This window comes from Chironomus tepperi, unplaced genomic scaffold, assembly GCF_022539635.2.
Source record: "Chironomus tepperi strain 1889 unplaced genomic scaffold, CSIRO-AGI_Ctep_v1 contig_177, whole genome shotgun sequence".
Classification (NCBI taxonomy): domain Eukaryota; kingdom Metazoa; phylum Arthropoda; class Insecta; order Diptera; family Chironomidae; genus Chironomus; species Chironomus tepperi.
The window spans coordinates 642,414-666,899 of NW_027226299.1; the positions used below are offsets into that span (position 1 = coordinate 642,414).

The following is a 24,486-nucleotide window of genomic DNA, read 5'->3' on the forward strand; positions in this document are numbered from 1 at the left end:
CCTTAGACGGCTAAATTTGCTTATTTAAATTTACATAAAATTTATTTTTAAACTTATCGCCTGAATGAATTTATCTCAAAAGATAGGTCAGTGCATAAAAGCACTTGATATTCTCATGTATGCTAAGTGGGACTATAAATACGCTGAATTTAATTATGATAAATGAACATTTTTTATTCCTGACCACAGCGCTTTATGTAGTGAAGTAGGAGTGTAGTTAGGGAGTTTTCGAGGGTATTTATAAGCACTCGACGGTATTGTGGTTGAACTTTTGCATTTACTTACTGCAACTATGCTATTTTTGCTAGTTATGTCATCTAATTTGTACAAATTGGGATTCTTTTATCATTGTACTGTGCTATGACACCTTCTTTACGGATTCCAGCCAAGGACGTTGAAGTAAGCTTGTGTTTATGTCCCAGCAATGACATTTTCCTTGGCATTTTTCTTACGAAATGTATGACCAGTCTAGCCGTACTTCCACATCTGTGTATGTATCATTATCTCTCTTTAATCGGATTATTATCAACATAACGAGCAGTAGGGTTCCTCGAAATCTCAGTCTCTTTGGTAATTGTGGTTAGTGTAGTTTAATTAAAACTGACTTCCTCATGGGTTTATAAATAAATAAGATGTTTATTCTTCGGTGTTCAAATACAGACTGATTTTTTACATGAAAAGGGACTTTCAACTATGTACAATAAATATTATTCAAATCTCAAATGAACGTTATAAGAGTCTCGAGAATGAAAAAGAAGTTTACTGAGATCGAGACTAGACAGTAAAAAACGAAGCATACTTGATACACCTCTGTAGAATGAGTCGAATAAAAGGCTTAGTATGAATAAAAGCATATTTTCATCTATTTTATTATTCATATATTATTCTCATATGTATATGCGTATAGGCATCCAAAAAATTTAAAATTCAATTTACATTAAATTAACAATTACTGTACCAAATTCATTAAAAGTTATGAGTTCCTATTAATCTCATAAAACACTTACAAAAAAAATATACATTTTAAAAGTAATCTTCTTTACTTCGTTTTTTATAATCTTGTGCTTAAATTGACAAAAATAAGTAAATAATGATATCACGTAGAGACGAAAATTTATGATTCCATTTTATTCTGTTGAAAAAATAAAATTCTTCCTCATTCATCTTAATTTATCTTTAGTTACGTGTTGTATTGCTTGGCTGCAAAAGAGAGATGCGTACAACGGAATTAAAGCCATTTGATAACAGATGAATAAGTCGTCGCGATCGTTAAGACTTGTCAGTTGAAAAAAGAATACTTGATTGACTAATTTAAACTAATGAAAACAATAACTTGTATTGGATGTTATGTTACATACAATAGAATGTTGGCGCACAAAAGTCTATCGGATCATTTTTGGGAGTTTATTCGATGTTCAACTGTACTTCCGCTTGCGCATATAAATCCCACATTGTATGTATGTCTTTCAGTCTTCTGTGAGCACGCATTGATATGTTCAAACTTGGCATAACTTCTAAAAGACCAGGTTCTCTTAAAAAGCTCAAACCACATAGACCAAAATATGTATGAAATGGATCGGATGATGTGCCTGACCACTTACTGAAACCACCAACAATTGTATCTTGACACGATAAAATATATTCCCTGTTCTCTTTAAAATTGCTCAGTTCGAATGCGTCAATAATTTTAAGCGCTGAACCAATCCAAAATGAGTAACATGTATCGATTGGCTTATTAGGTCGACCTTGAAAACCGCCGTCTTGGCGGAAAAGAAGCCATCGTTTTACTTTCTCTAATTGCTTCGATGTAAGTAAATGCATTTGATCACTTAATTCAAGTGCCGCGAGAGCACAAAATGTTGTTCCACCGTGACTCTCATTCTCAATGTGCTGACTCACACCTCCGTCATATCGCTGTAATTAAAATGTTGTGGTGAAGATATTTATAGAATAATTGATAATAAATATTACTCACAATAGAACTTAAAATGTATCGACCCATCAGTTCCTTATCAACATCACCCCAGTCGTTGATCATATAACAAATACAGGATGCACAATATACAAATCTCATATCAAACTCGTTACCTATGCATGTAATTTGATTAATTGCATTACAGGATTATGTTAATAAACAAATAATACCTTCAATAGACGCACTAAAACTGCCGTCAGGCTTCTGGACAGACTTGACTCCTTCAACTATCGCCTTTCGGTCTAATCTACTCAAGTCGTCTCCTAATATTACTAAAATTGCTATGCAAGTATAAGTCATTGCCAAATGTCCCCATTTATAGTCATCAGTAGAGCAATTCTCTGGAGGATCCAATAAGTTTAGTGCCGTACATCCCTAAATAAACGAAATTATACTGTAATTAAATTAATTTCGAGAATTTTATTAGCTTGTTTTACTTGAAAGCCTCCGCATTTGACACCGCCTTCTTTAGGAATAACTTGAAGTCCATAAATCCAATCTATAATATTTTGTTTCGATTGCTCGGAAAGTAAGTCTAGAGAGTCCAAAACATCTATTCCAGAAACACTGAAAAAAGCTATTGTGGCTCTTGTGCTATCATGACATGATAGTCGATGTGGTAGCAGGTTCAAAAATCTACTAAAATACTTTGCGTGAATCCTCTTATTCATCTTAATTCCTTGAAATACCAATTTAATCTAAATAACTTTTTCTTTTTCCTTTCATTTAATTTTTTGTGAACTGAACGAACAGTTCCTATACTGTAACTGTTCAGTGAACGATTTCTTATTTTTCTTCTATAATGCGCACTGCGTACTAAATTTGAAATTTTTCGTAACGGACAATTCAGTCAATTAAAATTTTTGCCGGTTTTTAAATTTAATTACAATGACAATCAGTTATTATTTGAAGTACAAACACAGTCCTTATTGAAACAATGCCCACTATTAAAATATCCTGTGAAAAAGCATCTCGAATTACACGTCATATAAATGCATTCAAATGATCCCGGAAAGATATTATTTGGATATCCGCTTGCTGTAAATACATTAAAGATTCATTGATCTATACATTTACTTATTCAATTTACATACCATTGAATAGATTCGGTTGAATATTGTGAAGGCCGTCAGCATGAGACGCAGGAAAAAAATGAAGTCATTGCAAGGTCGCACTGTTTTGTGGAATAATATTAAGCAAGGTCTAGGAAGAAAGAGTAATAACGGTTATAAAATATTTGAATTTCTTACGCACTTTTGGTCTATTTAGTAGAAAAAAAGGCAGAAATTTTATTTTTGAAATTGACTAAAACATAGACGTATTTTAAGATTGTTTTACGATTTAATCAACCTGAAAGCTGAGATTGTTGATAAAACTAACGTTTATATTCAGTTTGAATTATTCTGACCAGACCAAAGTCAATTTGCTATAAAAAAAATTTCATCAATATTTTTAAGATTTCAGCATTTTAGAAGCTCTGGATGCTTTTTATTCGATTACTTTGATTCATAATTCATATTATACATGACATTATTACATTTATTATGTAAATTACTGCCTAAAAACAAGAAAACTGAAATTTTCAAAAGTAAGCTTAGTAATTTTTTCACGGATTGTGAATAATTCAAAAGTTAAAACAGTTAATTTTTCAAAAATTCATTAAAGAACCAAAAAAATCCTAAAAGCACATTATTTTAAGTTTTGGCCGGAAAAACTAATTTATAGACCACTGTGAACGGCACAATTAGGCTAGTTGCATTCCCCTCATTTACGCACTTGCGAAACAGTTTAAATCAGTTTAATTAAAGATTTCAAGGAGTTAAGAACGAGTTTAAACGTTTATTGACATTTTTCACAGCTCGAAATTCATTAATTTATATGATTTCGAAGAGAATGTTGAGAATACAGCAGAGAAGCTTTCTAAAATTGATTTCAAGCAGATCATTGTCATCTAGCTTAAATCCAGACTTTAGTTCAAATACAACGCAAGAATCACGAGCACAGCAGATAGTTAATGCCGAAATTAAAAATGGAATCAATCCAGTGCCAGTTTTCAAAAGAGCAGTATTGAATAATTCGAAAATAGCCATAAAAGATGCATTAAATGGCGAAAAAACATACACAGAATTACTCACTGGATCTTACAAATTATCAACACAAATTTCCGATGTCTGCGGTAAGAAAAACAAAATAATTCCACATCTATTGTATTTATTAATAACATATACTTGTCCTTGAAATTTACAGAAAAAGAATCACTTGCTCGAGTTGCTTTTCTATGCAATAATGACATATCTTATATTATTTCACAATGGGCTACTTGGATTTCCGGACAAATTGGTGAGGATTAATGTCAATGACATTCAAAAATATTTATTTACTAACATTTCTTATCATTTGTTGTGTCTTAATTGAATTTAGCGGTTCCATTATGCAAGTCCCATCCAGCAGAACTATTGGAATTTTATATAAAAGATTCTCAATCAAATCTTATAATCACAACTCCTGAATTTGAAGAAAAATTAAAGCCAATAGCTGAAAAATTACAAAAACCATTAAAAATAATCGAACAAAGTTCCTTATTGGATCAAGAAACACTTAATATTGATGAAGATACAATTATTGACAACATCCCGAAAGGATCATTTTACAAAAAATCTCCAGCTATGATGATTTACACAAGTGGAACTACTTCAAAGCCTAAAGGTGTAATGATTTCATATTCAAATCTAGAAGCTCAAATTGCAAGTTTAAAGCATGCATGGGATATTCAGCCAAACGACACAATTCTCCACTCACTTCCTTTGCATCACGTTCATGGTGTCATAAATGCATTGTTAGTTCCACTTAGTGCTGGTAGTCGAGTAACAATGCTTCCGAAATTTGATCCCGATAATGTCTGGACTAATTTGCTTAATATTAATATGCCACAAAAAGATCGAGTGACTGTATATATGGGCGTTCCAACAAGCTATTCCTATTTAATCCAAGAATATGACAAATTATTCAGTAAATCGACACAGATGAAGGAATACATTCGAACTCATTGTCAGAACAAAATTCGTTTGATGGTTTCAGGTAGTGCGCCACTTCCACAAACAATCTTTCAACGCTGGAAGGATATCACTGGACACAAATTGTTAGAACGATATGGAATGACTGAAATTGGAATGTGTTTAAGTAACACATTAAAGGAAAATAAGGAAAGATCAAGACTTCCAGGATTCGTTGGACAACCACTTCCAGGTGTAAATGTTAGAATTGTTAATGCTGATAATGAGAAGGACATTCTGCTTGAAGCTAAAGGTGATTTTAATAAAGGCGTTTGGTCACAGACTGACGAAGAAGAAAAGGCCGTACTAAAAATCAAGCCAGGTCTTGCCAGTGATGCTGAAATAATTGGAAGTTTAGAAGTTAAAGGTCCAAGTGTATTTGAAGAATATTGGGATAGGCCGAATGAAACACAGAGTGCATTTAGAGAAGATGGATGGTTTGTCACAGGAGATACAGTTTGTTATGATCCAACAGTCAATAGCTTTAAAATTATGGGCAGAAATTCAGTAGACATTATCAAATCTCGTGGTTATAAAATATCAGCATTAGAAATAGAGACAAAATTATTAGAGAATCCATTAGTTGAAGATTGTGCAGTTATTGGTGTTGCTGATGAAGTTCTAGGTCAAAAAGTCGTTGCACTTGTAGTCTATCGTGAAATCAAGACAGATGCCAAAAATGGAAATGGAACACAGCAGCCTCAAACAGATAAATCATTAGCTCTCAAAAAGTGGTGCGAGAGTAAGTTTGCTTCATATTGCATGCCAAGCATAACAGTTGTAAGTAAAATTCCACGAAATCAAATGGGAAAAGTGAACAAGGTAGATCTTTTGAAGGACTTTGTAAATGCCACAACTACACCAGTTAAATAAACGTTTAATTTGCATCCGTATGACTTTAAATATATTTTTTATAAATTTACTGTTCCTCGGTACCGAGAACTTACTTCCATCATTCTGTCGATATATTCGGAAATAATGTGTTCACTGTTGTGGAAGTAATTTCACGGTTAACTAGTCAGTGTAAGGATCAATTCTTATTTCATGACTCATGATGTTAGAGATTTAAAATTATAATTGGAGAATTTCTTCGGCGAGCAAGCAGTTCCAAGCATTTCTTCGTTCATATATTCATCGATAATTATCGCTTACTATGTTTACAAAATATTTTTTTTTTTTGACTGTTGATAGTGATTTGATATACTTGATAAGCAGCATACTGAATAAAATAAAGATCATTAAAATATTAAAATTTTAAGGCAAAAAAGTCAGTGTTTGTTATTTTTATATTATTGTAGTATAGATGAGGCATATGCTGAATATTTTTGTTATTATTGTTTTGTACTTTGTTCCTTTCATCTCTCTACATGCGCGTATATATAAATTTTTTCTAAAAAATTTGGTGGCCTTGAAAAATTTCCTCTTCTTGTCATTATCATCATACCGTTAGAAAGACAGCGAAAATTAATTAAATATGTGATAAAAACGCATACTGATAATTTTGGTCCATTTTGACCAACAAAATCTGTAAATATGCATTAGTATGAATTTTTGAAAATTCAACGTATTTTAGAATTTTGAAATTTTATTGACATTGAAAAAGGCGCAAAAACGGAAGCATTTTTATTGCGATTATATTTTCTCATTGAATTAACTTGTTTACTGCAACTAAATTTACATAACTTAATAATATTATTATTATTCAGATCAAATTCTCTATCAACAAGAGGCATTTCAGCTTCTATTAACAAGTCTTAACAAAATAAATTTAATTTAATCTAGCCAACAAAAAGGTCAACAAACATACAGGTTGAAAAACAATTTCACATTTCTAAATCAAATTGCATCACTAATGCAGCCAAATAAAATTCAAAATACAAGTTGGACGCGTGTAAAGAGGTACAAAGTCTCATAAACACATCTTATTCTTGTCATTAGATGTAATTAGCAATTTATATTAACACCTGGTAGCTGTGATAAATTGAAGTAAGATAACACTTATATCTACGGCACGTGGCTCAATGTGTTAAATGACATTTTGCATAAACATTTTCTGACCTTTCTAATGTCAAAAAACTTGAGAACGAAGTGATTAGTATTTTTAACATAACTCAGCTGAGTACAATTGTACCGATATAGCTACAGAAATTGGAAGAAGAAGTTCATAAAATCAAACATCCCACGATGTTTTCCCAATATTAAATTGAGCACAACGGTCGGAAAATGGCAAAATTATGAACAAATGTTCATGAAATCAGCCATTGCATTTAGCTAGCCAAAAAGAGAAAGGAATACAGTTAAGTCGAAATGTGCAGCAAAACGTTTCATAGACCCCAAATGTTTACAGTCTCAAAAATAGATAAAGGAACGAAAACAACTATTTTCATGTGATAAATGAAAAAAAATGCGATAAATAAGAATTTTTTTATATGACGATACACAAAAACAACATTTAAAATCTGTAAGATGTATGGACGTACAGGTTTTATTTCGTTTTCCTACGACTTATTTTTAGCAACAACGTGCCTTTATTTTTCCTCTTTTTAAAACGGCGCCGAAAGCGTATGCCAAGCATTCCTCTCTCATTCTCTCATGTTTCGTCCGTAACTGCATATTCGCTAATGATTACGTCGTAAATAGATTCATTATTTTGTAGCAGTAATAATAATGATGCTTATTTTTAGCCAGTCTGTTTTTAAAGCTCACATGATCTGTGTCTGACATAAGATGAGCATGCACTTGCTATAAACAATCAAGATGACATTATTAAATGCCATGAAAAAATGGCAAAGTAAAAATTATAATTCACTTATCGCATTCCTGATGATAGCAAATAAATAAATAAACAATTATTGTTGTGCATGATAAGATTGTTTGGCACTTAAAGGTTGTACTTGTGAGTGTGAGATTAGTTCGTATTATTACTTGATAACCGTGTAAACATTGTGGTTATTGCACTGATCGAATGCATACATATAGAGCTAGAGTAACAAGTTTAAAGAGTCATAACTAGGAATTCATACCTGGAAAGCACCAAGGTCTACGGTCTGTGACATCTGAAATACATCTTCATAGGATAATTATGTACTTCTGAAGGGAAACCCCAAAAGAAAATCCAGGAATATGCCTTAAAATGTATGAAAACTCAATTCCAAACTGAATAGATGCAGCATGAATAATAAAAGTGCAGTTCCAAAGAGAAATTTGATTCTCTCAATTCACTCTCACATTACATACAAGAAATTCTTTGCCATAGAAACACACAGGCAAATTGATAAAAGTGAAGCTTGTTTTCTTATGTATAATCTCAGAGATATCTAGTCATAAAATTCTATATTTATAAAGCAATGATCATGTAAAGTATATACGTCGCATGTCACTCTAGTAGTACATTCGGAATCATTCCGTGAAGTGGTTCGATCGTGGAATAAAACATTAATTCTCATACAATGGCTGATAATTTGGAATTTAAGAGTCTTCATGAGTCCTTAACAAAGCATTTACCAAGTGAAGAATTGAAGGAAGTGAAGAGAATTCTTTATGGACGTTCTGATGAGTAAGTAGCTTGAAATCAATTATTTATGGCAATATTCCATTTAAAAGGCTCCAATTTTTCCAGTAATGAATTACCAATCAATGAAAAGGCACAGGAAATTGCCAATACAAATAAATTTGAGATCAAATCATTCAATTTTACTGCCGCAAAGGAGGATCTCAGGAAGCCGAGAATCGTTAAAGTTGGTGCCGTACAAAACTCAATTGCTGCTCCCACAACAGATCCGATTAGTATTCAACGCAATAAATTGTACGAGAAAATTGGAAAAATTATTGATGCCGCTGGTGCCGATAATGTGAATGTATTATGCCTGCAAGAAGCATGGAGTAAAATGCGTCGTAATGTTATCACATGAATAAATAATAAATTCTCCACATTCTTTTATAGCGATGCCTTTTGCATTTTGTACTCGTGAAAAACATCCTTGGTGTGAGTTTGCAGAAAGTGCCGAAAATGGACCGACAACAGATTTCCTCAAACAGGTATTAGAGCATTCCTATACGTAACATATGGACTATAAATTATCAATTTAATTTTCTTATTCTTTTCGACAGTATGCCAAAAAATATAATATGGTCATTATCTCACCAATATTAGAACGAGATGAGGAACGTGGTTCTGACATTATTTGGAATACAGCTGTGGTCATTTCAAATACGGGCAATGTCATTGGAAAGCATAGAAAAAATCACATTCCTCGTGTTGGTGACTTTAATGAATCAACATACTATTATGAAGGAAATACCGGACATCCAGTCTTTGAAACTCAATTTGGGAAAATTGCCATCAATATTTGCTATGGTCGTCATCATCCTCAAAATTGGATGATGTTCGGTCTTAATGGAGCTGAAATTATTTTCAATCCAAGTGCAACAGTAAGTTTTTAATTGCTATATCCGTAAATTAATTCAAATAATGAAAGGAATAATTTAGATTGGTGCCTTATCGGAACCTTTATGGGGTATTGAAGCTCGAAATGCTGCCATTGCAAACTCTTACTTTGCTGTAGCTGTAAGTAATAAATTTTTATTGATTCATTCAATATGCTTATCGATTTATTTTCCAGATTAATCGTGTTGGAACTGAATCATTTCCAAATGAATTCACATCAGCAGATGGAAAACCAGCACATAAAGATTTTGGTCCATTTTATGGATCATCTTATGTTGCAGCACCTGACGGTTCTCGTTGTCCAAGCTTGTCTCGAAATTCTGATGGACTTTTGATTGCTCAAATGGATTTGAACTTGTGTCGTCAAGTTAAGGACAAATGGGGATTCAGAATGACTCAGCGACTCGACATGTATGGTGCTAAATTCACAGAAGCCAGCAAACTGGATTATCAACCACAAATTGTTAGAGAAAAATAATTATCTTATCTATATCCTCATACAAGCACACAAATAAATCTTATGTATCATAGTACACTTTGGTTTGTGTCAATTATTTGCCTTTCCAGTATTGAATTGACTTTTAGAATGAGTAGCTGCGGTGCTTCTAAAGAATCAATAATTAAAAATAGCAACGATGAAGCTACTACTAGCAAATTGAATTCTTCAAAAACCACTGAAAAGATTAGGATCGCCACCATGCAGACTGCATACAGCACTAGAGTTCCGTATAAATTGGATGATCAAGTATTCTTTCTTCAATTAATTGAAGAAATGATTGATGTAGCGGCAGGTCATGGTACAAATATTTTAGCATTTCCCGAACTGTTTAGTAAGTCTGATAATGTTTTTGGATGTGCTTGAATATATTTTCCATACACATTTCAGCAATGCCATATCCGTTTCATACACCAAGTTTGATCAACTGGCAGGAATATGCTGAGACTGAAAAAGGCAAAACTTTTCAATTAATGAAAAGAGTAACTTTTCCTTTAAACTTTAGATTCGGAACATAAAACATGAAATTTAATTTCAGATGGCCTTACAGCATAACATTGTCATCATTTATTCAATTTTGGAACTTTCTGATGATAAAAGGTGCTTCAATACATGCTTCGTGGTATCAAATAGAGGTGAACTTATTGGAAAGTGTAGAAAGTATCACATACCACCGATAGAAGCACCGTACATAACACCTGGTGACTTTGATCCTCCAGTGTTTGAAACTGATTTTGGAAAAATTGGAATTCTGATTTGTTATGAACGTCATTTCCCACTGAGATGGCTACTTCTTGCATCAAAAGGTGCTGAAATAATTTTCAATCCTTCGTCTGAAGATGAAAGTGGATTGTCTGAAAAAATGTGGGAAGTAGAGTGCTTAAACGCTGCTGTTGCTAATGGTGTCGTTACTGTTGCTATAAATAGATGTGGATCTGAAACCTTTGAAGAGAATACTTTTAATTATTTTGGAAATTCTTATGTAGCTTCCCCTTATGGAACCATCGAATCAGTAAACTCTCAAGATCAACGTGTATGTGTTGTGGAAATAGATTTAAATGGATGTAAAAAGGCAAAGGAAGGATTATCTTTCCATAAGAATCAGAAAATTTCTAAATATGCCGAAAAGCTGAGTGAAATTTATCAAAATAAGAAGCATCAAGCAGAATAATAATAAATTACTAATAATAGCTACATTATCAAAATCATATTAAGTAATCAGGCATGATTAATGGAATTTTTAAGACTGATAAGACTATTCACAAAAATAAACAAAGAAATTTGCTTATCTGCTTATTATGTATGTGAAGTATCAACGCACTTTTCACCGGCTGACTAAAGCATTCATTTCTATTGTCAAAAACCAGAAATTTCCAGATTTTGGCGCAAATCATTTGTTTACAATTTAGATTGCAAAATTTAAGAACCTTCCAGTTCCATAAAATTATTCAATCAGGTAAATTAAAAATTCTAATTCTAATTAACAGCCTTATATGAGAGAAGTGATTATAAACAGAGAGAATTATTCCTATAAAAAGTATTGAATTTTAAATAAATTTTTCAGTCTTTATTCTGTGTCTCTAGAAGCTTAATACAGAAGGGAAAATACAGCAAGCGATATGTCTGAGTCATTCAATTTAAAAACTTTGGAGGATTGTTTAAAGAATGTGCCATCTGAGGACTTGAAGGATTTAAAAACTCACATTTATGGCAGATCTGATGATTGTGCACTTCCGATATCCGCTAAAGCTCAAAAATTGGCAGATGAAAATAACTTTGTCATTAAAAGTTATAAGTTTGATGCTATACCGGAAGATTTGAGGAAACCAAGAATCACAAGAATTGGAGCTACTCAGACATCCTTAGCTGCACCAACAACAGATCCAGTTTCCGTCCAACGTAAAAAGATTTTCGAGAAAGTTGGCAAAATTATTGACGCAGCAGCTGCAGAAAATGTGAACATTCTATGCTTACAGGAACTTTGGTGTGAGTTCAAATTGATAAGACAGCATCAAAATATTTCATTATTATCAATTAATAATTATTTAATATTTCAGATTTACCTTATGTATTTTGTACTCGCGAGAAATATCCATGGTGTGAATTTGCTGAGAACCCAGAAACTGGCGCTTCTGTTACATTCCTTCGCAGTGTAATTAATTAATTTAAAATTAATGTAATCATTCAAAATAATTAAAAGCTTCCTTATTCATTAGTATGCTAAAAAGTACAACATGGTCATTGTCAGTCCGATACTTGAACGAGACGAGGATCAAGGCGACATCATTTGGAACGCAGCTATTGTCATTTCTAATTCTGGTAATATAATCGGAAAGCATCGTAAAAATCACATTCCTCGTGTCGGTGACTTCAATGAGTCGACATATTACTTTGAAGGCAATACCGGACATCCGGTCTTTGAAACTCAATTTGGCAGAGTCGCCATAAATATTTGCTATGGTCGTCATCATCCCCAAAATTGGATGATGTTTGGACTTAATGGAGCCGAAATTGTTTTTAATCCAAGTGCTGAAATTGGAGGAAGTTTGAGTGACAGAATGTGGTTCATTGAGGGTCGTAATGCAGCCGTCGCCAATTCTTTCTTCACTGTTACTGTAATTATCTAATTACCATAATTTGCATAACAAATTTATTTATCAAATTAACATAATTGTTTTAATTATCTAATTTACTAGATAAACCGCGTAGGCACTGAAGTTTTTGCGAATGAATTCACATCAGCCGACGGCACAAAAGCACATAAAGATATGGGACCATTTTATGGCTCCACATATCTTGCAACCCCAGAAGGATGTCGCTCACCAGGTATGCCTCGCGATGCTGACGGCATTTTGATCTGTGAAGTTGACTTGAATCAATGCCGTCAATCTCGTGATCTTCATACATTCAGAATGTGCCAGAGACTTCCAATTTATGCCGAAGGACTTGCAAAAGCCTGTAAATTGGACTTTAAGCCACAAATTATCCGTGAAAATTAAAAAAGCTTGCTTGATTCTTTTCAAATATATTTTTTTCTTTCTTTATTATTCTCTCTGAACACTACAAACTTTTTAAGTTGATTCTTCTTTTTTTGGCTTATGCAAAGAAAAATTATAAATTTCTTTAGACTACTTGCACAATTCACATTAGAATAATTAAATCTCTTCTCTTTTTTCATCTATAAATTAATCAACAAGTTTTATACAATTCAATAAAGTTGAAAATAAAAATTTATCTAGAAGAATGAAATGATTTAGAAATGCAAAAATGGTTTAAAATTTTGTTGTTTAAAGCATGGGTTAACTATTAATGTATCAATTTACGTTCTCATTTTTCATCGTATGCATTATCAAAACTATTAAAATTTCATCAATTTATGATAAGGTTAAAAAGTAATTTCTATTTTATTTTTTATTTTTTATTATATCTTGTAATGTTGAAAAGGTACGTTTTGGTTTTTATCCATAATTAAGTTTTTTTTGTTATATCTTTCTCAGAAACTTTAAATTCTTTGGATTTCAAAAGCGATGAAGAAGGGAGAAATTTGAGAAATTCTATAATATTTTATTTATAATTTTATTAGGAAAAAAACAAGAGGAAAACATTTGAATATCAAAGGCTACTTTGATCAATTTGAGTTGATCGGTTTAATGTGATTAGTTGCATATCTAGCACGTCTATTTCTAAGAATTAATATCTGTGATTCTTCATTCTTAAATCTAGACAAAGAACTAGTCAACTAATTGGGTGTTCCAGGAGCGTATCCAGAAATTCTTCAAAGGATAGATATTCCATCAAATTGACAAATTGTCTTTAAACCCTTTCCATAACCCATTTCCACCCTTTTCGTGAATTCTCAAACAAATTCAAATTCTGATCAAAGTAACCTAATCAACACAATTATTCCCCACTTGAACAAAAAAATAGGTTTTTTATAACTTTTAATTTCAATTGTTTTTCTTTTGGTTGTACATCTATGGCACCTAACTGTATTAGATTGAAATCAGAACATTCCTTTATGAGACTGATGGTCTTTATTATTATTTAGAAATTGAGGTTTGTTGGAATATTTTGATGGAAACAAGGTTGTTTTGGCATTAATTGATGTTTAAAATTGTAAACTTTAATACTTTGTTGAGTAGCTAGGCCTATTTTCATTGTTATGTATCGAATCCTTCACCCAAAATCTGTATGCATGACAAAAAATGAGATTCTCGCCTTAGCAATCGGCAGTATGAGACAAAATAAACACCAAAATGGTGTTTACGCTTGTCCTCGTAAAATATTCAAGGACTCTGAGGTGTATGTAAGTGCGTTAGGCATCTAAATATTAACTGAGATAATCGCTTCAGTAAATTCCATCAATAAATTCCAACCAACCTCATGAATTATGTATTTTTTTATACAAAAAGGAATCACCGAAAATTCTTGACAACTTTTTTTATGCTACACATTAAATTCCTCAATAAAAGAGTCATTAGATAATGGAGGCAGTGAAAATTAAGATGAATTTGAGCATAAAAATTATCTATAAAGGTTGAAAAATAAGAAAAAAAAACAATTTCCTACATGTATAAAAGGAACAAGATATAAAGATAAGGAAACATAAAATTTGACTAAAATTGGGAGAAGTTTCTCTTTTTGTTCATCAAGTAAAAGCACCATTGATTAAGAACAGAATAGAAGAGAGTATTTCACACGAGAAACATTACTTTTTATGATAAAGCTTTCTATTGTACCCATGATGCTGGTGCCCTGTAAATGGATAGAAAAGTACTTGAATCACTTTCAAAGACTTTAAAAATCACTTTTATCAGACTTACCATAAAGACTCATTCTCGGCACGAGTTACTGCTTCAACAAGTTGATCAAATGCCGTCTCTAAATCCTCATTGATGATAGTTTCATCGAAAAAGTGTCCATAAAGGAATTCAATGCGCTCACCGGATCTCAAAATTTCATGAAACTCATCATCCTGTGCAACAATGGTAAACTTTAGAAAGCATGTCCAATAAAAAAAATTATATCAATATTCAATACCGTAAATCCTCTTGAGCTTGTTTCATCGAAGCTTGATATAGCTTTGGCAGAATATCGTGTCATTTTAAGCTCATCAAATAGCGGAGGCTTTACATGAATTATGTATGGTTTAAGTTGTGGCGTTCTTAAAGCTTTTAAAGCTTGATAATGAGGATTCATTATACAAACTGCACCAGCATTAATAATAGTTTTAACGCTATCCCCAGATGTTCCATAAAGATGTCCTTTAAACTCGCCATGCTCAATGAATAGACCCGTTTGTATGTCCGCTTCCATTTTCTCACGTGATACAAATAAATACTCCCTACCCGGCACTTCACCACTCTTCATTGGTCGCGTTGTGTCTATTAATCATTAAGCATAAGTATCATCATGAAAACGTGATTGAAATAATCAATAATACTCACAAGGAACTGGACAACGATATTTCTCAGGATCTCGAGCTATTAATCTTTTGATTAATTCATTCCTACCAACACCTGGTGCGCCAATTAAGACAATTGGTCTATAAATTCCAGGTCGTGGATATAGTTTTGCTACTTCCTCATATGTGGCTATCATCTCACGATCAAAGTCATCATTTTCAGCTAAATCATACATAATTTTTTTAGTTTTAGGTCCACGACATGAACTATTTGATGGATAAGGACTACCAGGCGGGGTCATGCAGATAGATGAAGTACAAGAGCCTTTTAGGTCATGAGTTAGTAACATGTATGTATGTATTCGTATTTTGTTAGTTATAGTCAACATAGGATAATGAATGAGTAATGATGAAATTTCGTGTCATAGACATTATGAAAATGTTACAGGAAATAGCATTAGTATTAGAATTAGAATAAAAGAAAAGGAAGTAAAAGAGTTTGAAATTCCTCACTTTTTGATTCACTTCCGCTCATTTCTCTTGCCATTTGTGTTCTCTCATGTATTATACGTCTTTCTTGTAATGCTCGAGACGGAATTAAACCAGCACGAGTAGTTTTATCAACTTCTTTCCTAGCTTGCCACCAGAATCCATCATCCTGTGAATTTTACAATGGAATTTTTAATTAAAGAAATGGATATGTATTTCATTCCATACCTGTGATACAATGTGTAGGATGTCACCTTTCTGAAAGCATAAGCCAGCCTCCTTGCACGGTATGTATGGATCATTCTCAGGATTATAATCAAAAAATGCTTTCACTCTAACTTTACTTTCTCTTTGGCCATATTTGCTATCAGATGGAACTAATTTAAAAGTTATGACGCCATCAGAGTTTTGCTATAAATACACAATCAATTAAGTAGGCATGTTAGGCACAATGTGAGCATACATTAAGTTTTTATTAATGCTCACCAGGATAGCTAAAACCTCGGAGGGTGTCTTGCCTTCAACATTTACATTATTCACTTCTATTACTTCGTCTCCAACGTGGATTAAGCCAGAACGATCTGCTGCTCCACCAACTAATATTCTTGCTATTACAATTTTGCCAGTATCTTCATCCGTTTTTATTGTGGCACCCTAAAAATATGTTTATAATACAAGTTAAGGTTAATTCGTTACGCTTCTTTAAAGCCTTATCGGAACCATCTAATAAAATGATAAAGAAAAACAGTTTTCTTGTGTCATTTACAATAAATTTCTTTGGCGACATAACTTAATTTCGTGTGCTTAAGGCAAAAATAAAACTCTAAATAGCTTTATGTGCTTAAAGGAAACGAAAAACAGAAAAGAAGTTTGCAAAGGAAAGAGTGTGGAAATTTTTCTTTTTTCGTCCTTATTTTTAAACACAAATAAACTTTTGTCTTCTTTACTTTTACATAAATTTGCATAATGTGCTAAATAAGTGAATGAAGAAAAGAAGCATACAATGATAGACGTTAAAAAAATACAGCAGACATAAAACGGTGAGTCATGGTTTATGGATGACTTAGTAAGCTTACTAGTGATTTTCAATGTCGAAAGAAATTCGAGCATTTGAATTTTTAACGAATTTTAGAAATTTGAATTTTCAACGAGTTTTAAAAATTCAAATTTTGATCTACTTTGTCAGTAATTGAAATTTTTATCTACTTCATCAGTTCCATAATAAAATTTATTACACAACATTAAATAAACATAAATTTGACTGGTAAATACATCAATTATATGAGATCCAAGACCTCATAAGCTACAGTCATCCAACAAATCAGCCATAGTAAGTAACCATTACAACATTTGGTAATTCTTTTAAGAAATATTGGTGATTGAATTTTACAGAAAATAAATCATAATAACGATTTTTGGTGAATAAAGAAATCATAATTTGAAGGATATGCAGCAACTAATATACACATAACATCTCCGACTTTAATGTTATCTAGGCCTAAACAGCAAAATACTTACTACAATCGGTTCCGCACTTTGAGAATGTGCAGCGCTCTTTATATCAAAATATAGAGTTAGTTTAATTGTTGAAAAATATTCATAAGTTATATTATAGTAAGGAGGTATATATCAAAAATATAGTGAGTAGTATTGTGGCATTGAAAAAAATAATCAAAAAGAAATTAATTAATGAAATGGAAAATTGGCCTTGAACTTAAACATATTCCTGTATTAAAGCACGGAGGAAGTAAAATGAAAAAGTTTCAAACAATAAACAAAAGAGGCAATCCGAGAAAATTTTCCATAAACTCATTAAATATGTAAAAAGAGATTATTTTTTGGGGAAGTAAATGAAATGTAAATTATAGGTAGTTGATATACCTCACAAATTTGTATGAAATAACTTATAAGTTAAAGTGGTTGCGTGCAAAATAATTAATCAGAATCGTAAAATAAATAAATTTATGACTTTTCTTTTCCCATAATAAGGAATTTGGAGAGAAAAATGTGTAATAATATAGATGCATATCATACTCGAGCGGCAAATTTTATTTTTAGCCATCAGACAACTGTCACGACGACAAAAAGGAACCTTCATGTATCTGTGACATTTTGATGACATGCCGTTTCCATTCCCGATCAGCACTAACAACAAACTACGCCCAGTGACATAAAAGCATGTTGTTGCTGCTGCTCGAGTTAACAACCACATTGCGCCGCTCGGTATGCTTCCACAGTAATTTGTAAGTGTTTACGCAAGAAACAATAATCAAATAAGAATTATAACTCACCAATGGTTCATTACTCTTGACTAGCTGAACAATCTTTATAGTTTCCTCATCCTCGTCCATTTCGACTGGCAATTCGGGAAGATGGGGTGAGAAATCTTTCTGAGCTACCGCATCATGTGCGCACATTAAACTCTGCATTTTATGGATAGTAGACATAAACGGTTATTGACATGACATAAAGCTTGATAATTTATTAACAGGAAATAAAATTTACCTGTAAATGTGGTTTCTGCAACAAATGAAATAGTTCTCTACATAACGGTGAAATATGGCAACGAGGAGCGAGCAATTCTAATACTTCCAATGCAACCTGTTAGGATAATATATGTTGATGACGTTAATGTATACAATTAAGTATACACTAGTGGATTAGCTTTAGTTATTCGTCGAAAATGGCTGAAGGTCAGTCTTGTGTTTATAAATTCTACGTTTGAGTTTAAAGTTCTTTGAATTGTGGATTTAAAGTGGCACATTTGATTAATGGCTACTAAGCACTAATATGTCATATAACACTCGAAGAACTCTACAGTAGATCAAACCAAGACAGACCTTCAGATAGCTAACCTACAAATCAGAGCTCGAAGTCGATAGTCAAGTCAACTTGAAGCTCTGCTACAAAGACACAAATATAGTATTACCTGCATCGATGCAGAAAGGATGGGAGCAATTCGATCATCCTTTCCAAGTTTGGCAACTTTGTGATGAACATTAACAAGTGCATTAATTTCTTTAGATTGCAACAACGACTGAAGAAATTGAAGCTCCTGCTCTCCTGATAATTTATTATCTGCTTCGTTGAGCGATGTGAGCAATTTCGATAAAACTGCGTAAACAAAATTAATGAAATTAATAAAAGAAAGGATAACAAAAAATAAGGATATTATGTTGATATGAGACACGAATATACAATGAAATGAAATTGGGTTAACTAATTTTAATTATGCTGTTGTTGTATTCGATACTGATGTATTTATACATATACATGAAAATCAATATTGTGATGACAGTGTACAGATAAACAAAAAAAGTCGGAAAATGTCTCTCATTACAATTTGAATACGTATTTCTATTCAATAACACAGAATGGATACGGAATGAACGTTGAGGGTGACTGAAAATTATTGGATGGAAGCATTCATGGGAAATCAAATATTGATGACAAATCAGTTTTCATCACGATCACAAGTACCATTAAAATGAATTCATCATGATATTTATTTCCTGTTGGATAGGCAGAATTGGAAATTCAGTGTTGTTGGCTAGCTTTTGGACTGGATCATGATAATCTGATTAAAAATTTGGTGCCAGATGTCAGGATCCTTTGATCCTAATGCACGATTTGCTTACGGTATCCAAGTCAGTTCCTAAGCGATATAAAACTCAATTTAGCAGTCATAAAGATGAATTTATGCTTTTTTTGCTACTTCTTCTTCGTCTCCTCTTTTCATTTGATGCCTTTACAAAATTCAGTATTCAAGTGGATCGAGTTTCAAAGGAGGTGCATATGCTTACTTTGTGACGCACATACTTGGATCAAAGATTTCATTTGTTCAGACATGGCTCCGTCTAGATTCAGACACTCATAAATGATACATAGTCTCTGTAGATTCCTATAATCTGTATCTGTCCTAGACATCTAATTCAACAACACTGAGTCGAAAAGCTATAAAGCAGACAGTAATGAAAAATATGTAGGAATATACACAAGAGACAATGTCCGCATAAAGATGAATTTATGCTTTTTTTGCTACTTCTTCTTCGTCTCCCCTTTTCATATAATTTTTATGTGCTTTTCGTCTGTTTCCTATAAATAATTTAATTTGTGACATTTTGGTGATGGGGAAATGTGAACCTTTATAATTAAATCAAATTTGCTGACAAATTTGAATAACTCAACTGTAATATGACTATTTCATCCTGTTTCCTATAAATAATTTAATTTGTGACATTTTGGTGATGGGGAAATGTGAACCTTTATAATTCTATAACTCTATGTAAGCTCTCTAATTACACCTTAATACTCAATTTTAACATTTTTTATGTGCAGAACAGTAAAAGTTTCATGTTATTTTAGGAACAATAAGTAAGTCATTCCCTACTTTAAATTTTTTTTAAATTTGATTCAGTACAATAACCTTTAAAGCAATCAATCAAAGTCTAAAGTACAGATTATGAGCATAAACTCATAATAACATGGAAAGAACATGACATTTGAGCCGAAAATAGCTGATTGTGGAGTGAGTTCATCCTACATTGCTCATTTGTTGACAAATGGCGTTTCTAATGATACATTCGAGAGTTTATGGGATACAGAATGGACAATTTACCTAACAATTTGTTCAATATCCCAAAAATCATCGGAAATTGAAGAGAATAAAGAGAATTTTATGTAGCAAATTGGTTTCGTGAGGAAAGAATAATGGGGATACATTGAAGCTTTGAGTTTATAAATTATGGAAGTAAACAAATATGAAAAGTAAATAAACAATCGAAAGGAGTTTACATTGCATGAGAATCAGCTTTAAGAAATAAATGAGATTTTTTTTTGTGCTCAATTATATTTTCATGCCCACAGATGACCTCGAAGGTTTTTGTGGAATTTTTATGAGGCATTGAACAGCTGCAATAATTTTCGGCAATAAATCTTTGAAAGCATTAAAGTTGAATGTCTTTATTTAGGGTGGTTTGTGGATTTATTGAACTGTTTGAAAAATAACGGTCATTTGGAATTTGAAAATGATTTTTTTGGAATAATGATTGGAATTTGTTGGAAATCTGGAAATAATTTTTGGAATATTTTAGTATTTTTTAAAGAATTTTCCAGATATTTGTTCATTCCAGTGAACATTTTGAAGGAATTTGATAATTTCCAGTAATTTTCCAACATTTCCAATTCAAAATCCTTAATATGAAACCCTAAATCGTTATATCAAAGCATTCCTACCACCACATTTAAGACAAGCTCCTCAAAATTTAATCCGAGTGTAATAAATTATCTACAGTATATTTTACAGCATATATAATAAATGAATCTCCAGAGTGTATTAATTAAACAACGAATGTTAATGCGAAAAAGTTAAACAAGTGCGATAATTTTACACATTTTACTTGCTTATTACTCAATATTTATATATTCTGACTATGACATCATGTCATGTTGAAGTCATGAATTTTTAATCACTTGATTGTCAAAAATAACTTTACATAAAATTAATTAATAAAAATCACATCAAAGTGCAGATCAGCCAACTATACATAGTGACTCTTATATTTGTTATTTTACTTAATAATGCTTGAACATTTTCTTTTCTATAAGAATAATGCACAATAATAGTAGAAAAAAAACATATATTTATTGTATAAAATCAACAACTTACAGTCTGAGTCTGTTGAAAATAGAATAGAAGAAATGTAAAAAAGGAAGAATGTTAAATTTTTCGTGAAAATATAGAAATTTATTTTGTATTGATTTTCCTTTCGCTTTTATCACTAAAAATATATGACATAGCTACATATAAAATATAAAATGCCAGATGATTGACATACAAAAAAAATTTATTTTGTGTACTTTCTACGATAAAGGATTGAAAGTCGAAATATTTGACCTTTTCGGTGCACTAAAAATCAAAATCATTGAGTTGGCAACTTGATGAGACAATCTATACATAAAATAAATACATTTATATCCCTCGATATAATTTATTTATGTGAGAAAATCCTTTTTTTATATATCATTTGGATCGATTCTAAATAAATGATTGCAAGATATGTGCTTTTAGTCATTTCACTTATATTGAACGAATTTTCATTCAATTCAGTTACGAAAAATATTGATTTATAATAAATCAAGGTTGTGGGATTTGTTTGTGTTCTATTCTTTCGTCATTACTGGGTTTGTCCTGTTTTTCTATATATTCTTTTGTAAATAAGTTAACTCATTATCGTTAACGTTTGCTTTTGTTGTCTAAATATTGACTATTATGCTTGAAATTATGAAATTATTGAGAAGTTCGTTAAAAATTTACTTGAATATTCTTAGGAGACCTTTTTAAATTGAATTGTAGATCATTTCTGGTAGATCTCTTTGAAAATTTGGAAATCCTCGGAAAATCGGACCTAAAAGCCGTTAAATTTTAAAAAGAGTAGTAGATCTTTTCCAGTAGATCTCATTTTGATCTACAAATAATTTTTGAATTCAAAAAAGCCGTTAGATTTTAAATTTCTTTACGAAAGTCCAAATATTTGCTTTATTTTGACTTATCTCATTAAAAAGAAGTTCCTCAAATTCTCCGTTTTAATTCATTATTCACTGTGAATAGCCTTAAGCTAAACACAGGATTAAAATACCTACAAAAAAATTATAAAATCTAAAGAAAACAAAAGAACAATGGTTACTGAGGTTTGATCCTTCTTCTTAAAGATATGATAAAAAAAATAATGGAAGCAAACTTGGGAAATGGAAATAAAATAACAATAGAATTTTCTTGCTTGTATCTCAATTTGACACATTCAAGAGCTGTGCAAATATTAAGGGGAAATTCTCATTCGCAAAACTTGTAAGGAATCATTGCTGCAAACTGGGAGAAATCTTATCTAAATCGTGCAATATGTGCCTTAAAAATCAATGATAAAAAATCTTCTTACCTGGATCAAATTCTATACTTTCTGATGCCATTATAACAGTAGTCATACTTCACTTAACACTAGCCTCACAGAATTAATGACTCAGTCTTTAATTTAAAGAATTTTTTATTTCCTTTTTCTAAAGCTTTTCAGTTACACTTTCCACTTTATAACTCTTTCTTATCTCCATACACTTGCTTCACACATTTCATAGAGTTGTTTTTAGAGTCTTTTTGACATAAGGAGTCCGTGCCTTGTTTATTTTAATAAGTTACTATCTACACACAAAGTCACTGAAGATGATGATAATTCCAAGTATGTCCTTTGAGGCAAAATGAAGGAATAGAATGAAAAGAAAAAAGTAATCTCGTTTTAGAAAGGAAAGTATTTCAACAATTATGCATATTTTATGCTGGTTCTATTCATCAAGCTGTTTTATTCAAAAGTAAGGAATATTCGTATGGACGGTAGATGGTGAGTGCATTTACTGGCTAGAAGGAAATTCAAACTTTTGAATTGAAATTTAACGGTCAAAAAATATTTGAAAATTTAACGGTTTCTAATTTTTTGAAAAATTTTGACTGGAATAAATTCAAATTTTTTTGACCTTCCAAATTACTAATCCATTTGAATAAAGAACGATCAGTCTTATTCAGAACACGTTCACTCCTCTGGACAGTCAAGATTGACATTTTCTCACACAGCACACTAATGAAAATGCACTAAAAATCCATTTAACATTAATTTCACACTCATTTTCCATACAACAGGTCACTAAGTTTATAAATAAGCAATTTTATGGTGTTTACAGATGGATTTAATATTAACTGTGATGGATTATGGAAGTGAAGAGAATGAATTTGATTGAATAGACAAAATTTTCTATTAAACTTATTGGACATTTGCCAAATCATATGAGATAATAATAAGTTTACTCATTTAACTTCTCACTAAAATCTATTCTGTGGCTATTTTCTCGCACATTTGTACATAATTCTTTTAGTAATCGGAGTGAATACACTTAATCAATCGAATCGTATGTTAATAATTGAAGAAGCGATGAAAAGACCATGAAAAGGATAAATATCCATGAATTAAGTTCGGTATAGTGAGTGAGGACGTGAGAAAAATTTCGAGACTGTCTGACTACTGCGATGATAAATTTTCGCAAGTTCTAAATTCTATCGAAAAGATGCATTTCCTTCATTTTTTTTTTATATTAATCAAGCCAGAATTATTTTTAAGTTGTATGAAATTTGAGGTAGCTTTTATAAATACGAGACATATTTCGCTGCTTCAAAAAATAGATTTGCTAGAAGTGGGATTTTTGCACTTTTTTATATTTTTCTTTTCTTACTTTTTCCATTTTTTTCACTCATTTTCTACAAATCTATAATTTCATTAATTGCACAATTCAATAGGAAAAAGTATCCTGAAAATTTTTCCAATCACTTTTGAGCACTCAATTACCTTTATTGATGAAAATAAAAAATATTAACTCTTTAAAAAATTCACAGACGAAACATTTATATTTATCTTGCAATACGGTGTGCGAGAAACTAAAATGAGAAAATGTTCTCACGAATTTTCATGAGAAAATCATAATAAATTGCCAATGAACCTTATAAATGTCATTTTATCCTTCAATTCAAATTTTTAAAAACCGTTAAGAAAGCTCCTTTTTGAAAGTTTCAAATTGAACTCCTTA

The 24,486-nt window shown here is 31.6% G+C and overlaps 6 protein-coding genes across 8 annotated transcripts; 4 read left to right on the top strand and 2 right to left on the bottom strand.

The window, feature by feature from the left end:
• Positions 1 to 1,017: 1,017 nt before the first annotated feature.
• betaggt-I (geranylgeranyl transferase type-1 subunit beta) lies at positions 1,018 to 2,732 on the bottom strand. Its single transcript, XM_070638872.1, has 4 exons — positions 2,413 to 2,732; positions 2,146 to 2,350; positions 1,976 to 2,088; positions 1,018 to 1,914 (listed from the first exon to the last, which is right to left on the bottom strand). Exons 1-4 carry the CDS (start codon positions 2,644 to 2,646, stop codon positions 1,405 to 1,407), a joined length of 1,062 nt encoding a protein of 353 aa, XP_070494973.1. The 5' UTR covers positions 2,647 to 2,732; the 3' UTR covers positions 1,018 to 1,404.
• A 1,021-nt stretch (positions 2,733 to 3,753) lies between these two features.
• Acsf3 (Acyl-CoA synthetase family member 3) lies at positions 3,754 to 5,931 on the top strand. Its single transcript, XM_070638885.1, has 3 exons — positions 3,754 to 4,151; positions 4,223 to 4,315; positions 4,397 to 5,931. Exons 1-3 carry the CDS (start codon positions 3,854 to 3,856, stop codon positions 5,899 to 5,901), a joined length of 1,896 nt encoding a protein of 631 aa, XP_070494986.1. The 5' UTR covers positions 3,754 to 3,853; the 3' UTR covers positions 5,902 to 5,931.
• A 1,881-nt stretch (positions 5,932 to 7,812) lies between these two features.
• Positions 7,813 to 10,008, top strand: LOC139089468 (beta-ureidopropionase-like). Its single transcript, XM_070639022.1, has 6 exons — positions 7,813 to 8,584; positions 8,648 to 8,910; positions 8,972 to 9,066; positions 9,139 to 9,459; positions 9,518 to 9,595; positions 9,651 to 10,008. The coding sequence occupies exons 1-6, from the start codon at positions 8,478 to 8,480 to the stop codon at positions 9,951 to 9,953; spliced, it is 1,167 nt and encodes a 388-aa protein (XP_070495123.1). The 5' UTR covers positions 7,813 to 8,477; the 3' UTR covers positions 9,954 to 10,008.
• A 105-nt stretch (positions 10,009 to 10,113) lies between these two features.
• Positions 10,114 to 13,241, top strand: LOC139089469 (beta-ureidopropionase-like). Its single transcript, XM_070639023.1, has 7 exons — positions 10,114 to 10,305; positions 10,362 to 10,453; positions 10,510 to 11,427; positions 11,536 to 11,957; positions 12,029 to 12,123; positions 12,188 to 12,586; positions 12,668 to 13,241. The coding sequence occupies exons 4-7, from the start codon at positions 11,591 to 11,593 to the stop codon at positions 12,968 to 12,970; spliced, it is 1,164 nt and encodes a 387-aa protein (XP_070495124.1). The 5' UTR covers positions 10,114 to 10,305; positions 10,362 to 10,453; positions 10,510 to 11,427; positions 11,536 to 11,590; the 3' UTR covers positions 12,971 to 13,241.
• LOC139089513 (beta-ureidopropionase-like) lies at positions 10,173 to 11,142 on the top strand. The gene is made up of 3 exons (XM_070639067.1): positions 10,173 to 10,305; positions 10,362 to 10,453; positions 10,510 to 11,142. The coding sequence occupies exons 1-3, from the start codon at positions 10,173 to 10,175 to the stop codon at positions 11,140 to 11,142; spliced, it is 858 nt and encodes a 285-aa protein (XP_070495168.1).
• metro (membrane palmitoylated protein 7-like protein metro) lies at positions 12,981 to 24,330 on the bottom strand. 3 transcript variants are annotated; one of them, XM_070639021.1, is made up of 13 exons: positions 24,249 to 24,330; positions 22,800 to 23,100; positions 18,794 to 18,978; positions 18,370 to 18,465; positions 18,156 to 18,287; positions 17,383 to 17,418; positions 16,351 to 16,518; positions 16,093 to 16,275; positions 15,889 to 16,033; positions 15,419 to 15,598; positions 15,012 to 15,355; positions 14,795 to 14,946; positions 12,981 to 14,726 (listed from the first exon to the last, which is right to left on the bottom strand). In XM_070639021.1, exons 2-13 carry the CDS (start codon positions 22,843 to 22,845, stop codon positions 14,702 to 14,704), a joined length of 1,692 nt encoding a protein of 563 aa, XP_070495122.1. In that variant the 5' UTR covers positions 22,846 to 23,100; positions 24,249 to 24,330; the 3' UTR covers positions 12,981 to 14,701. The 3 variants fall into 3 exon arrangements, with proteins under 3 accessions (XP_070495122.1, XP_070495120.1, XP_070495121.1); XM_070639019.1 differs by having other exon boundaries at positions 15,419 to 15,700; XM_070639020.1 differs by lacking the exon at positions 17,383 to 17,418 and having other exon boundaries at positions 15,419 to 15,700.
• Between the last annotated feature and the right edge of the window lie 156 nt (positions 24,331 to 24,486).

Bases quoted from the DNA above. Each gene is read 5' to 3' on its own strand.
- betaggt-I (XM_070638872.1), bottom strand. From the start codon at position 2,646: ATGAATAAGAGGATTCACGCAAAGTATTTTAGTAGATTTTTGAACCTG. The intron at 2,351-2,412 runs GTAAAACAAGCT...TCGTTTATTTAG, and splicing joins TCAAATGCGGAGGCTTTCAA to GGATGTACGGCACTAAACTT. The intron at 1,915-1,975 runs GTGAGTAATATT...TTTTAATTACAG, and splicing joins GATACATTTTAAGTTCTATT to CGATATGACGGAGGTGTGAG.
- Acsf3 (XM_070638885.1), top strand. From the start codon at position 3,854: ATGATTTCGAAGAGAATGTTGAGAATACAGCAGAGAAGCTTTCTAAAA. The intron at 4,152-4,222 runs GTAAGAAAAACA...TGAAATTTACAG, and splicing joins ACAAATTTCCGATGTCTGCG to AAAAAGAATCACTTGCTCGA. The intron at 4,316-4,396 runs GTGAGGATTAAT...AATTGAATTTAG, and splicing joins TTGGATTTCCGGACAAATTG to CGGTTCCATTATGCAAGTCC.
- LOC139089468 (XM_070639022.1), top strand. From the start codon at position 8,478: ATGGCTGATAATTTGGAATTTAAGAGTCTTCATGAGTCCTTAACAAAG. The intron at 8,585-8,647 runs GTAAGTAGCTTG...CAATTTTTCCAG, and splicing joins CTTTATGGACGTTCTGATGA to TAATGAATTACCAATCAATG. The intron at 9,460-9,517 runs GTAAGTTTTTAA...GGAATAATTTAG, and splicing joins TTTTCAATCCAAGTGCAACA to ATTGGTGCCTTATCGGAACC.
- LOC139089513 (XM_070639067.1), top strand. From the start codon at position 10,173: ATGCAGACTGCATACAGCACTAGAGTTCCGTATAAATTGGATGATCAA. The intron at 10,306-10,361 runs GTAAGTCTGATA...TACACATTTCAG, and splicing joins AGCATTTCCCGAACTGTTTA to CAATGCCATATCCGTTTCAT. The intron at 10,454-10,509 runs GTAACTTTTCCT...ATTTAATTTCAG, and splicing joins CTTTTCAATTAATGAAAAGA to ATGGCCTTACAGCATAACAT.
- LOC139089469 (XM_070639023.1), top strand. From the start codon at position 11,591: ATGTCTGAGTCATTCAATTTAAAAACTTTGGAGGATTGTTTAAAGAAT. The intron at 11,958-12,028 runs GTGAGTTCAAAT...TTAATATTTCAG, and splicing joins ATGCTTACAGGAACTTTGGT to ATTTACCTTATGTATTTTGT. The intron at 12,587-12,667 runs GTAATTATCTAA...CTAATTTACTAG, and splicing joins ATTCTTTCTTCACTGTTACT to ATAAACCGCGTAGGCACTGA.
- metro (XM_070639019.1), bottom strand. From the start codon at position 22,845: ATGACTACTGTTATAATGGCATCAGAAAGTATAGAATTTGATCCAG. The intron at 16,276-16,350 runs GTGAGCATTAAT...GTGTATTTATAG, and splicing joins CCGAGGTTTTAGCTATCCTG to CAAAACTCTGATGGCGTCAT. The intron at 14,727-14,794 runs GTAAGTCTGATA...ATCCATTTACAG, and splicing joins GCCGAGAATGAGTCTTTATG to GGCACCAGCATCATGGGTAC.